Source organism: Fukomys damarensis, unplaced genomic scaffold (assembly GCF_012274545.1).
Source record: "Fukomys damarensis isolate Sample0158 unplaced genomic scaffold, DMR_v1.0_HiC HiC_scaffold_32, whole genome shotgun sequence".
Classification (NCBI taxonomy): Eukaryota; Metazoa; Chordata; class Mammalia; order Rodentia; family Bathyergidae; genus Fukomys; species Fukomys damarensis.
Window position 1 is genome coordinate 33,910,088 of NW_022900944.1, and position 12,352 is coordinate 33,922,439.

Sequence of the window (12,352 nt, forward strand, 5' to 3'; positions counted from 1 at the left end):
TGGCTTGGGGGCGTTCACAGATTATGTTAACCCCGGGTGAGGTGCACTCCCCACAGAGGTGGGGAGGCACTGCTGGGAAGCTGGCAGGGGCAGGATGGGCATTGCCTGGAGGAGCCTGGCTCTGGGGCTGGGTCCCCTTGAGACACCCAGCCTCTCTCTGGGAGTGATGGAAGAGGTGGTATCACTCCCAGGCGCACAGGACATCACTTTGTCCATTAGCACCTCTCTCCAGGGGGCTGAGGGGCCTGCCCTTCCAGTGGGAGATTCCAGTAGCAAGGCTTGCACAGATGTGTTAATTTTCACCTCAGCTAGGTGATCCTGGTGTACCCAGGTGACGTGCCTAGCTCCCTGGACTGAAGTAAAGCCATTGGTATCTCACGGGTCAGCAGTAGGATCCTCACACAGACAAGAAAAGTGCATCAGTGACCTGCAGCCCAGGACCTGGAGTTTGTTTCTGGCTCAGTAGAGGCAGGCAGTGTAGCCTGGAAAGTGAGTTTATTTCTGAAGCAGTTTTGGTAAATAGTGGTCATCAGTAAGTAGCTGTATAGAGACCTGAAAACTGCTCCCTCATACTAAATGGGAAAATATCTTAGGTAGGAACAGAGGAGACACAATCGGAGCCAGTACTGTTGAACAGTCAAAAAACTAGTCCAAAAGTAAGAAGAACATTCTGGCCACAGGCCAGGGAACCTTCCCAACTGCAATCCTCTGGGCGTGGCCTCGGTGTCCCAAGACTGCGGCATGGGTCTCCGCCTCCTCAGGGATGGTGAAAATGGACAGGAAGAGCCGCCAAAACAAACAGGAATGGCACTGATGGCGAGCCTGCCTGTGCTGCTCCTGCCCTCTGTTCCCAGTCCCTTCCTGCCACCCCGCAGCTGTCCCCACACACAGGGGCTCCGGGGCAGGCCCCTAGGCACGTGATGAATGTACTTGAGTCCTCTTGGTTCTGGAATGGGTGCAGCAGTGCTCCCTGGAGGACCCCCTACCCCACCCCATCATACCCAGTGGGCCCTCAGGGGGGCCCTGAGAAGCTTGCACTGCACCAGCGCCAGGGCTGATGGGCAGGTCCCCCAGCCCAGTGGTTGGCTTTGGCTTTGGCTTTGGACCTGGGTAGAGCAGCCAGGGAGGATCCAGTTCCCAGCAGCAGCTCCTGGCCTGGGAGTGGCCGTCTCTCAGGAGCCTTTGGGGATGTCTGCCGCCTGCTACTGGTCACACATCTGGTCTCGGGGTGGTAGCTCCGCAAAAGTTTCCACCGCCTCCTGTTCTTTCTCTCCTTTTGTCTGTATATTTATTTTACTTTATTATTTTCCCAGCTTTTTTGAAGTGTGATTGACAGATAGCTTCTGTGTTTGTAAAATCCCAGTCATGCAACAGACAGACAGCAAGTCAGTCAGTCAGAGGCAGGAACTCATTCTGGTGATGAGGGCTGGTCTCCCCAGTTCTGCCCCGCTTTCAGCTTCGGGTGTCCTGTCACTTCCATAACTGATGGCTGCTTCTTTAACCACACTCTGTTGTTGTAAAAGAGTTGCACAGCCATTGGCGTTGTTTCCAGGACAGAAGCAGCTTGGCAGGCTCAGGAACTGCCGGGGGAAGGTGGCCCTCTTGGCGTGGGGAGCCCTGCTCCTGATTCCCCACCCACCTGGAGCTGAGGGGTTACTCTCTGTCCCTGCCTCTTGGGGTCAGAGGGTGGCAGGGTGACTGTGCTGTGCACAGCTGGATTCAATTACACCTCTAGTCCAGGCTGGCTGTCCTCTATGCAGCCGCACCGCCCCTTCCCTCCACAAGCCAGACAACCACAGAAACAGGGATGGTGTGTGTCCCTCCCTTGCCTTCTTCCTAGTGACAAATATGAGTGTGCCAGGCTTTGGTCAGCTAAACTTCTCTACTAGGTTGGTCACAGGGCTTGAGATTCAGGCCCAATGCCCAGGCGGTGGGAGCTGAGGGAAATGGCCTGGGAGTCTGATCGCTTTCTCTCCTTTCTCTCCTTTCTTTCCTGTGGCAGAAAAGAGACAGGACAACGGACGGGTGTATTACGTAAACCATAACACGCGCACTACCCAGTGGGAGGACCCTCGGACGCAGGGGTGAGGACTTGGGATTGTGGGGGCTTCTGCAGTTCCAGCAAGGGCCATGGCACCCATGTTGGGGGACTCTGACTAACACACAAAGTCCCCGAAACTCTCAGGATATGGTGTCAGCCTAAAGGGCTTGGGTGCTTGTTGTCTCAGGATCGCTAGTGTCCACTAGGGCCAATGCCATCTGCTCAGGCCTGGCATTTTGGCCGGGAGACTTCTTTTTGGTCATGACTTGGGTCCTTGCAGTTTGGGTCAGGCCAGGTGCATATCCTCGACACCCCCCAAGGGCCCTGTAGAGCCTGGTGAAAGCGGAGACAGAGCAGCAGTGGAGGCCCGCAAGGTGGGCTGGCCCTGAACCCTTCTTTCTTGTGTTTCCAGGATGATCCAGGAACCAGCTCTGCCCCCAGGATGGGAAATGAAATACACCAGCGAGGGAGTGCGGTACTTTGTGGACCACAATACCCGCACCACCACCTTTAAAGATCCTCGCCCAGGGTTTGAGTCGGGGTAAGGACACCCACAGGCTACAGCGGTGTCCTCAGCACCGGCCCATCCTGACCTGGGCAGCCGGCTCTCAGTGACTGCTGTGGCTGCGTTGTGCTGCTCACTGCTCTCTAGTGGCTGATTGTGATGCTGCCTTAAAGGGAGCGGGAGGAAGGGACGAGCCTATTCATCCAGAACAGAAGTCTTTCTCTAAAACCAAGAAGTCTGATGTTGTTTCAAGTTTTTCTTTTGACTTTTCAACGCTCTTAGTGGCAGTTTCTTCCCTTCTTTTATGCCTTATTTTATTCCACTTTAAGTGCAGAAAGCATTAGCTTTCTCTAGTTCTAAATAACGACAAGTGGTTCATTTTTTGAACAATCATGTGGGTTTCAGGACATCTTTGCTCTTCCCAGGACGAAGCAAGGTTCCCCTGGTGCCTACGACCGGAGCTTTCGGTGGAAGTATCACCAGTTCCGGTTCCTCTGCCATGTGAGTGCTGGTTCGGGGCTCCTCTGGAGCTGGGGATGTTGAGGTTATTGCCGCCCGATTTCTCGACGCCGCACAGGCATTGGGACGTCTCTGTCATAGGTGGGGGAAGGATGCCTGTCTCACCCTGGACTGGTCCTCCTGGGGTGGGACAGGGCTGCCTGTGTGTCCAGACAGGAGGCCACAGTGAGCGGACACCCTATGTGGCCCTGACATGAAGCTCTGTGATTTTCTTTTCAGTCCAATGCCCTCCCTAGCCACGTGAAGATCAGTGTTTCCAGGCAGACGCTCTTTGAGGATTCTTTCCAACAGGTTAGAGACTAATGGTGGACAGGCAGGCCCCCCCCTTCCACCTACCTGTCCCCTGTTGCACGTTCTGTGGGACCCACACTGTGGAGTTTCCAGGGCAGGGGCCTCGGTGACCTTGTCTTCTGGACAGCAGGCCTTAGAGTCTCCTGCTCCTCACCCCTACCTGCCTCGCTGGGGAAGGGCAGGCTGGCCAGATGCTCTGTCTCCCCAGATCATGAACATGAAGCCCTACGACCTGCGCCGCCGCCTCTACATCATCATGCGCGGTGAGGAGGGCTTGGACTACGGAGGCATCGCCAGGTGAGCCTGGCCTCCGCACTGTCCCCTGGCGGAAAGCCGCCCCTCCCTGCTCACGCTCACTGCCAGAGCTCTCTTGCGTCGTCAGGAGGGGCATGGAGTGGGTGTCCAAGCCATCTAACCCTGGCCGGTCCCAGAGGATGCTGGAGCAGGGACAGGCATCGGCGCTTCAGGTGCCTGGCCGCAGGGAGAAGGGGCTCGTGGGCGAGGACAGGGCTCAGGGTGTGGCGCTTTCCCAGTCTACAGGTCATTATTTCCTACTTTCACAACCAGGCCAGCTTCGTCAGTGGGCCGTGGCCACATAGGTGTCCCTTAAAGTTGACCCTAGGCTTCCCTTTGTCCAGATACCGCTGGGGCAGGCAAAGGCAGGTGTCTCAGCAGGCGTGAGCTGTGGCACAGTCAAGGGCCTTGATCCATACTTAGCTGCACGTCCTGTGCATGGACCAATACAACAAAAATGGCTAAAGCGGCCCTAGCAAGAGCCCAGAGCACTGCTCAAAAGGTAGCAGGGGTCTGGACCAAAGGGCGGAAGGTCCCTGAGGCCTGTGCAGCCCGCCGCCTCTCAAGGTGTGGGGATGTCTTCTCACCTGGTGTCGGGCTAACTCGCTTCTGGTCTTCTGTTTGCTGCTGGTGTTGCCTTCTGTGTTGGCCTCCTGTGGATGGATTGTTCTTTTCCATGGTGACCTCCTCTCCAGGCTGTGCTTGGTGGGCTTCTGGTGTGGCTCCGCCCTGTGTGTCTCTCTCTGTGTCCTGCCAGTGGTTTTACCCTATGGTAGGTTACGTCATGCTGTTCTACCACAGGGTAGAACCACGGACAGGATACCGGGGCACCCTCTGCATCGAAGGACTCCTCGTCTGCGCAGCCACAAACAGCCTGGCATTCGGGGACCGGCCCCTGGGATGTCCCCCTGCCGCTTTAGCTCCAGCCTGACAGGACTGTGGGTTCTGGCCTGAGGCTTGTGCCTCGCATGCAAATAGACGCCAGGGTGTGGGTGCTGGTTCAGATGAACGCGTGGCCGAAAGCTGTGGTCACGGGTCTGGGGTGGCAGAGGACAGTGCAAAGCAAGTGAGATGCTCACGCTGTGGTGGTGGGAGTGAGGTTTCAAATCTGGAGGCAGCACGAATCACGGAGTTTTCGTGTTTTGGGAGTTGGGAACATGTTACCATAGATTCGCATTATGCCAGCCACTCAGGATGGAAGCAGTGTGGTCAGTATCACACAGCACTGTGGCAGAAAACATTGTTATAAATGTACACGTCTGTGCTATTTGAACACGGTGCCCTTGTGCAGTGCACAGTCCACACAGCTGTGTGTGGTGGCCCAGAGCCCCATTAGACTCTCTGGATATTGTGATGCAGAGTCCTAAGATGCACCCCACGGAGCTGATGGGCACACAAGCAAGTTTTCCTCAGCACCACCCCCAAGTGTCATTGTGCTGGTTCAACCTGGGTCTAAGCCAGGCCGGCTCCCTGACCAGCCTGAGATACAGGTCAGCCCAGCACTGATCACCCGGGCTTAACTCCTGGCCCCGTGACCGCAGACTCTCGAGACACTCATCAGAGTCCTGAGCGCCGTGCAGTGTGCGGAGGGACCCATCGTCCTGCTTCTTCTCCCCCGTCCCTCCTAGAGAGTGGTTCTTCCTCCTGTCCCACGAGGTGCTCAACCCCATGTACTGCCTGTTTGAGTACGCCGGGAAGAACAACTACTGCCTGCAGATCAACCCCGCCTCCTCCATCAACCCCGACCACCTCACCTACTTCCGCTTCATTGGCAGGTTCATCGCCATGGTAAGGGTGCCCTGGTCCACAGTGCCGGGAGCGCCGGCCTCCTTCTCACACCCTTCTTCCTCCTGGTGAAGTGTGAGGGGCGTCACTGAGACCTCCAGGAAGGGCAGCACCCGCGCTCTGGGCCGCACTAAGAATGTGAAAAGCTGCAGGTGGCTGTGGGGAAGCCAGAGCCTCCTCAGCGACCGCCTGGGCTCTCAAGGGTTTCTCATATTGATTTGGGTAGGGTTTGTCAGGCGGAAGCCCGGGCTCCTGGCCACAGCCTTGACTTTGTGCCAGGTGTGCACCTTCACGTGGCATTGGGATGGCAGCTGAGGAAGCCACAGCTGCCCGCCCGCTGCTTGACTTTGTTTTTGGTACTGGGGATTGAACTCGGTACCTTGAGCTTGGGAGGCAGGCGGTGGCACCAGAGCTAAATCCCTGGCCCTGCCTGACGCTGGAAGGTGCCTCCGCCTGTCACAAGCCATGGGTGGGAGTGTTTGGGGATGCCCAGCCCTGAGGTCTCCAGAAGGGACTTGGAATCCATGTGGGTTTAGAACACGACCCTAGTAGACTGGCTGGCATGGGCTAGGGGGTGTCTGTCCCAAGGAGGGCCACACCACATCCCCTGTGGAGTCTTCTGTGAGTGGGGACCCAGCACTGAGCAGAGGACCTGGCTGGAGACTTCAGGGCTGACTTTGCTTCTTTCCCTAACATCCACAAGTCCTGCCCCGCTCCCCTCAGGAGAACCTGGGCCCAAGGGTCTATGACTAAATATGGTCTTTGATTCATCTAGAAGTTCTTGGCCAAGATAGCAGCTCCATTCTTCCCAGGTCTAGAGACTCGCCTGGCCCAGCAGCCAACAGGACAGACCCGCGAAACCCTAGACTATTACTCACTGCTGGCCGCCAGCTTACGCCCTCCATGGCGTCTGCATTATTTTTGGCTGCCTCTGCCACCGGCTCGGAGCTCCAGTGAGTCAGGGCTGCCACCTGGAGCTGTTCTGAGCAAGTCTCCCGTGTGAGCGTGGTGCAGGCCTCTGCTAAACCAAGAGCAGCCTGGCCGGGCGCATCCCTGTGGCTGCAGGGCCAGATGAGATTCCCTTCCGAGACCCCGTCAGGGTGAGGGGCTCATTTCCCAGACTGCCTCAGGCTTTGGAGGCAGCCGCTGCTCAGGCTGGGTCAGGGAGGGAAGAAGCCGGGAGCAGTGGCCTTTGATAAGAGCTTCCCGGGGCCTGCCTCATCCTCCCAGGCTCTGTACCACGGGAAGTTCATCGACACCGGCTTCACCCTCCCCTTCTACAAGCGGATGCTCAACAAGAGACCCACACTGAAAGACCTGGAATCTATCGACCCTGAGTTCTACAACTCCATCCTCTGGATCAAGTGAGTCCCTTGCTCGCCCTGCACGCAGGAACTCTGGCAGGGCAGCGGGCACCCTGGCCTGGTGTGACTGCCCACCCGCCGCGCTAAGTGCCTGGTGACGGGCAGCTCCTGCCGGATGGTTCCACTCTTGCATCAGGAGATGTCCCTAGCCACTGTCTAGGAATCTGGGCCACCTGTGAGTCCTAGGTGTCCCGTGGGTGCTAGAAGAAAGGAGTAGGGCAGGACCAAGGGAGACCCTGCCAAGGTGGACGTCTTGCCCCCCAGAGAGAACAACCTAGAGGAGTGTGGCCTGGAGCTGTTCTTCATCCAGGACATGGAGATCCTGGGCAAGGTGACAACCCACGAGCTGAAGGCGGGCGGCGAGAGTATCCGTGTCACGGAGGAGAACAAGGAAGAGTATATCATGTAAGCCGGCCCCGGTGGGTTTCCTGCTCTGATCTGGGATCCCCCCACTGGCCAAGCTCCTGCATGGCGCCCATAGCTCTCCATGGGTTGGAACCTCTCAGTTGCACCTGCCTTTCTGGTCACGTGATAACATGAGTTGGGGGATGGGGCCCCAGCCCATGGTCAGCAGCTCCTGCTTGCTCTTTTTCCCACGTGGGAGACATCCCAACTACTGGAAATTTCTCCTGAAGAGGCATAGTGTAGGTGTCACCACCTTTCTCCTGCCTGAGGATTTCTGTGTCCTGTGTGCTGACAGCCACCAGCCCGTGTGCGCTGGCGTGCAAGCCTCCTCCGCGCCTTCTCCAGGCCTTGGTGTAGTGTTTAATCTCCATTCTTCTGCACATCTGCAGTTCAGTGAGCAGCGGGGCAGGGGACAGGAGGGATTTCAAAGATTTGGGGGAATTGTGCAGTCACCGTGAGGTCTTCAGGGATGTGAGGTTTTCTGGGGCCTTCTACACACTGGTCTCAGTGTACCAGAGGTGCCGACGATGCCATCTGGGCGGGCGGGCTGGTTGTGCACCTGGCAGGGTGTGTTGGGCCCCAGCAGTGGCTGGTCTTTGGTTTTAGGCTTTTGACCGACTGGCGCTTCACCCGTGGCGTGGAAGAGCAGACCAAAGCCTTCCTGGATGGCTTCAATGAGGTGGCCCCACTGGAGTGGCTGCGCTACTTTGATGAGAAAGAGCTGGAGGTGAGCATCAGAGATGTTGGGACCCCAAGCCCCTGCTTCCGGTGCCTCCGGCTGTGTGATGTGCTCCCTGTGCACCCATAGAAACCCACTGGCCGAATCCCAGACTTGAGCAGTGTGGAGGTGGAGTGCAGACGGTGCCTGTTGGGGTCTTCAGCCGTCACTCTCCCTGGACACTTGTGTTGAGAGAGCAGGGACTTGTGTCACCCATATTATTAAAACTTCTGGAAAAAATAGCCAGTTAAAGAGATTTGGAGTATTTCACCTGCTAGCTGGTGGATAAGGCATCCCGGTAAGGAGCTGGCACCCGCCGCTGACAACCTCCTCCCTGCCCCTCCTCCCTGCAGCTCATGCTGTGCGGCATGCAGGAGATTGACATGAGCGACTGGCAGAAGAACACTATCTACCGGCACTACACCAAGAACAGCAAGCAGATCCAGTGGTTCTGGCAGGTGGGTGTCGGGTCCCGTCTCTGCCGTACTGGGGCCAGGTGTCTTGGCAGGGACATTTTCACAGCCACTGTAAGAGACGGGACCTGATTAGACCTCAGGGTCAAGGTCCTTCATCTTTGATACTCCTGGCCTTCCCCAACTTGCAGAAGGGGACGATGGGAGGTTGTCAGTGGTCAGCCTGGCAGGGGGCCCAGGCCTCTGCAGGAAGGAAGTGCAGCTGCCGTTGGTCCTCTGGTTTCCTTCCATCAGATGGCGCGGGAAGGCAGGCCCTTGGCTCCAGAAAAACAGAATGAGCTTGTCACCAGGATTCAGTGGCCCAATTCCTTTGTATATGTGTGGATCCCATTGTTATTATGAAGTATAGTATTACATATAAAAAAAGAATTACTTATAACAGCTATCCTTAGTGTGTGTGTGCGTATGCGTATAAATTTTTTTGTGGTGAACATTCACATAAAATGCAATTCACCATCATAGATTTTTTAAGATACACAGTTCGGCGTCTCCAGTACCTTCACAGTGTTGTGCGCCTACCACTACTAATCTCAGAACAGTTTATCTCCCGATAAAGGAACCTCCCTGAGACCAAGAGATGTTGCATGACTGGTGGGAGTGTTCTACAGACAGAGCGCCTTAGAGAGAGCCTGGCCGAGCTCTCCTGGGGCATGGTTTTGTGTCTTCTGCCTGGAGCAGGCCCGGCTGGCCTGCAGATTCTGTGTTAAGGCAAAGCACCAGGGCAGGGTGGGTCTCCGGACTGTGCCTTGTTTGTGGCCTTGCAGGTAGTGAAGGAGATGGACAACGAAAAAAGGATCCGGCTCCTGCAGTTTGTTACCGGAACTTGCCGCCTGCCTGTTGGGGGCTTTGCTGAGCTCATTGGTACGTTTTTCTGTGTCTTGCTGGTGCCCTGGCTGAGGGCGAGGACCCTGCTGTGGGAAGGTGGTTCTGCTCACAGTCGGTGCCTTTGCCTTGGATAACAGGGAGCAACGGTCCGCAGAAGTTCTGCATTGACAAGGTTGGCAAGGAAACCTGGCTGCCCAGAAGCCACACCTGGTGAGCAGGCTGGTTTGGTGGGAGGAGGGCGAGCCTCAGGGACCAGATGAACTCCTCAGCCCGGTGGACATGGCAGCCTCAGGGCCTCCACTCTGAGGACATTTGCATGGCTCTGGGGGTTGGGTAGGAGAGGTGGGCGTGTTCGTCTGCCTCTGTCTGCGCCTCAGGCCTCTGGTCTCTGTTGTGTTCCTGAGGGCGAGAACTCCTGTATTCGCACCTCGCTCTTCCCGGCTAACCTGGGGTTCCAGGAACTTATGGCATGGATCGCGACACAGACATTGAGCTCACTGGGCACGGCAGGGCTGTAGGAGCCCTGGCCCCTCGTGACCACTGTTCTGCCTTCGCCTCTCCACAGCTTCAACCGTCTGGATCTCCCACCCTACAAGAGCTACGAACAGCTGAAGGAAAAGCTGCTGTATGCTATCGAGGAGACAGAGGGCTTTGGACAGGAGTAATTGAGGCCACCCACCCACGCCCCCAGCACACACGTAGTCCCGAGTCCTCCCCACCTGAGAGTCCGCTGGCCACACAGCCTCAGGAGGTCCCTGTGGGTGGCGGCCCTGCATGGGACCACACTGCCAGCCCCCGATGGCAGAGCTTCCCTCCTACCCGCAGGTGGCAGTCTGGAATAAAGCCCCGAGTCACCTTGGCCCCATCACCCATCGTGGAGTCCAAGAGTGACCAACCCTCTGCAAAACCCTCCCCTTCCCCTTGGGCCAACCTGGGTGTGCGTGAGTGTGAGGGGAGGTGCCCGGTGCTAAAGAGCATCAGAAGCCTGGGCCTCATCCTACTTAGAGGAGGAACCTGGCCACTTCAGGTGGCTATTCTGGGATGAGAAAGCCAGGTCTTTGCCAGCAGAAGAGGCTGTCTTAACTAGAACTTTCTGGGACCTGTATGAAACACAGGTCTGAGGAAAGACTGTCTTTGCTTCCCTTTCCAGCTGGTTCCAGCTGCAGAGGCTGAGCAGCAGGGACTGGGGGCCCCAGCTCATCCCTCTCAGCAGACAAAAGGGTTGGACAAGACACCTGCCTGGGGATCAGTGTGGGGAAAACAGCAAACTCCCTCAAAAGTTGTCCTTTTACATAAACTTGAAGCTTTTGTGTGTAGGGTTGCTTTTCGTTTTGCTTTTGATATGCTGCTGCCACTTTCCGTGGAGGACTTGGGGCCCCATGTGTCCAGGGTCTTGGGGGACCTGGCCTTGTTGGTGTAAGTTTCCCAAACAGCTGCTCTTCTCAGGAACTGGCTTAGCAGTCTTCGCGCTCAGGCAGGCCCAACCCAGCCGCTCTGTTGTCCAGCGGCCAAGTCCCTGAGCTTTCCACGGAGGGAGGGCAGGGTGTCCTGAGCGCCACTCCCAGCCTGCGCCTTCGCCATCCCTTTGCTCGATCGCCCCCTGGTGGGCCCCAGGGAGGGGGCGGAGTCTGACTGCTCCTTCCTGGCAGCCCTTAGAGACCCAGGTGGTCCTTAGTCCACTCCATAGAATGACACGCATCCTGGTGAGCCGAGCGAGCTCATTCTGCATAGATGCCAGGCTTTATCTGCACCCAGGATGTGGCACCACTGAAAACTGGCACCGAGCTGCTGCCGCAGCCTGGCTTGGTTTTCAGAGCTCCCGCCAGCCTCCGCCTTGGGGATTCCGCTGTGGACCGAAGTCCCTTGGGACTCTGGAGTAATGATGGCGGCACGCTGCCCAGTGGGGACCCCAGGCTGGCTTTTACTTCTGTCCGGGAGCCTTCAAGGACAGTCTCACCCTCTGCATCTCGTCCCTCCCGGGTCCGTGGAGGGACGGGCCGTGTCCACCCACGTTCGAGTGGCCCACTCACTGCGGCTTGGTCTCCCCCAGTCACTTCTGGTACTGCCCTGACGTGGCCCCACAAAGCCTACTCCAGCAGGCGGGCGGGCTGCAAGCTGCCAGGGTGGCGCGGGAGCATCAGGGCTCACGGTGTTCATGCGTGTTTGTGTGTGCGCGTGCGTGCCTACGTACAGCGGAAGTGTCCGTGTGGAACGCCCTGCGGTAGCACTGGGTTGGTCACTGGGTTGCTTTGTAACGCCTGCCCCTGCGTCGGTATTGCCAGTTTCTTGTGCAATAAACAATCACAGCCGTGGGTGGTGTCTGTGTGGCCGTCTCGGTGTCACTGTCCTCTAGGCAGCAGGCCTCCTTTTGCCAGGCTCAACAGAGTGGGAATTCCCCGGCCTGCTGGCTGGGAGAAGGTCTGTGCTGTTAATTGAGGCAGCTTCATTTTGGGGACAGGCGGCCGAGACCTTGTCCAGGGCCTTGTGTAAACTGAGCACATCCTCTGTCATTGAGCTACATGCCCAGTCCTTCCAAAGCCCCATTTTTTTGTTGTTGTTCCAGACCAGGGATTGAAGCCAGGCCTTGCGTGTGCTAGACAAGTGCTCTGCCACTGAACCACATCCTCAGCCTCGAAGCCCTTCTTCCACTTGACAGAGCCCCGCTACACTTTCACGAAACCATCGAGCAGTGCCCATGTGTTATACAGGTGTCTCCCAGCAAGTTAAACAGACATGCTGCAGTGGAAATTGTTCTCCCACCCTGGTCCCGGAGGAAACCACTGTCCACAACTGACTGTTGTCCTACTGGACTGTTTTGTGATCATTCGCAAATCAGGCACACAGAAAAGTTAAATACAGCTCTCACATGTGCTCAACAGCCTGCTTTTTTCATTACATGAGATGATAGGGGCCCCTTTCCACTTGGGTCACTGTAGACGTACCTGTTGCTTTCACTGCCTCCTGAGGTCCAGTCACAGCCGTTTGGTAACGCGCCTGTTACCTCTGTAAGGTGTGTTTCAGCTGGGTCCACAGCCAGCTGCACGTACACAGCTTCCGTAAGTGTTGTCAGGCGAATCTTTATGCTGATGATCCTCTTCTAGTAGGGGATAGTCCTGGGAGTTGGATTGTTGA

The 12,352-nt window shown here is 56.9% G+C and overlaps 1 protein-coding gene across 1 annotated transcript in view; it reads left to right on the forward strand.

The window, feature by feature from the left end:
• The window catches only part of Wwp2 (WW domain containing E3 ubiquitin protein ligase 2), a 122,847-nt gene extending 111,299 nt beyond the window's left edge, over positions 1–11,548 (forward strand). The window contains exons 11-23 of the mRNA XM_010612360.2: positions 2,003–2,084; positions 2,454–2,582; positions 2,972–3,047; positions 3,285–3,356; positions 3,565–3,653; positions 5,279–5,438; positions 6,666–6,799; positions 7,064–7,204; positions 7,811–7,931; positions 8,276–8,380; positions 9,160–9,256; positions 9,358–9,430; positions 9,786–11,548. Of these exons, the coding sequence (XP_010610662.1) occupies positions 2,003–2,084; positions 2,454–2,582; positions 2,972–3,047; positions 3,285–3,356; positions 3,565–3,653; positions 5,279–5,438; positions 6,666–6,799; positions 7,064–7,204; positions 7,811–7,931; positions 8,276–8,380; positions 9,160–9,256; positions 9,358–9,430; positions 9,786–9,885 (1,379 nt within the window). The 3' untranslated portion in view covers positions 9,886–11,548. The remainder of the gene's footprint in view (positions 1–2,002; positions 2,085–2,453; positions 2,583–2,971; positions 3,048–3,284; positions 3,357–3,564; positions 3,654–5,278; positions 5,439–6,665; positions 6,800–7,063; positions 7,205–7,810; positions 7,932–8,275; positions 8,381–9,159; positions 9,257–9,357; positions 9,431–9,785) is intronic.
• The last annotated feature ends 804 nt before the right edge of the window (positions 11,549–12,352 follow it).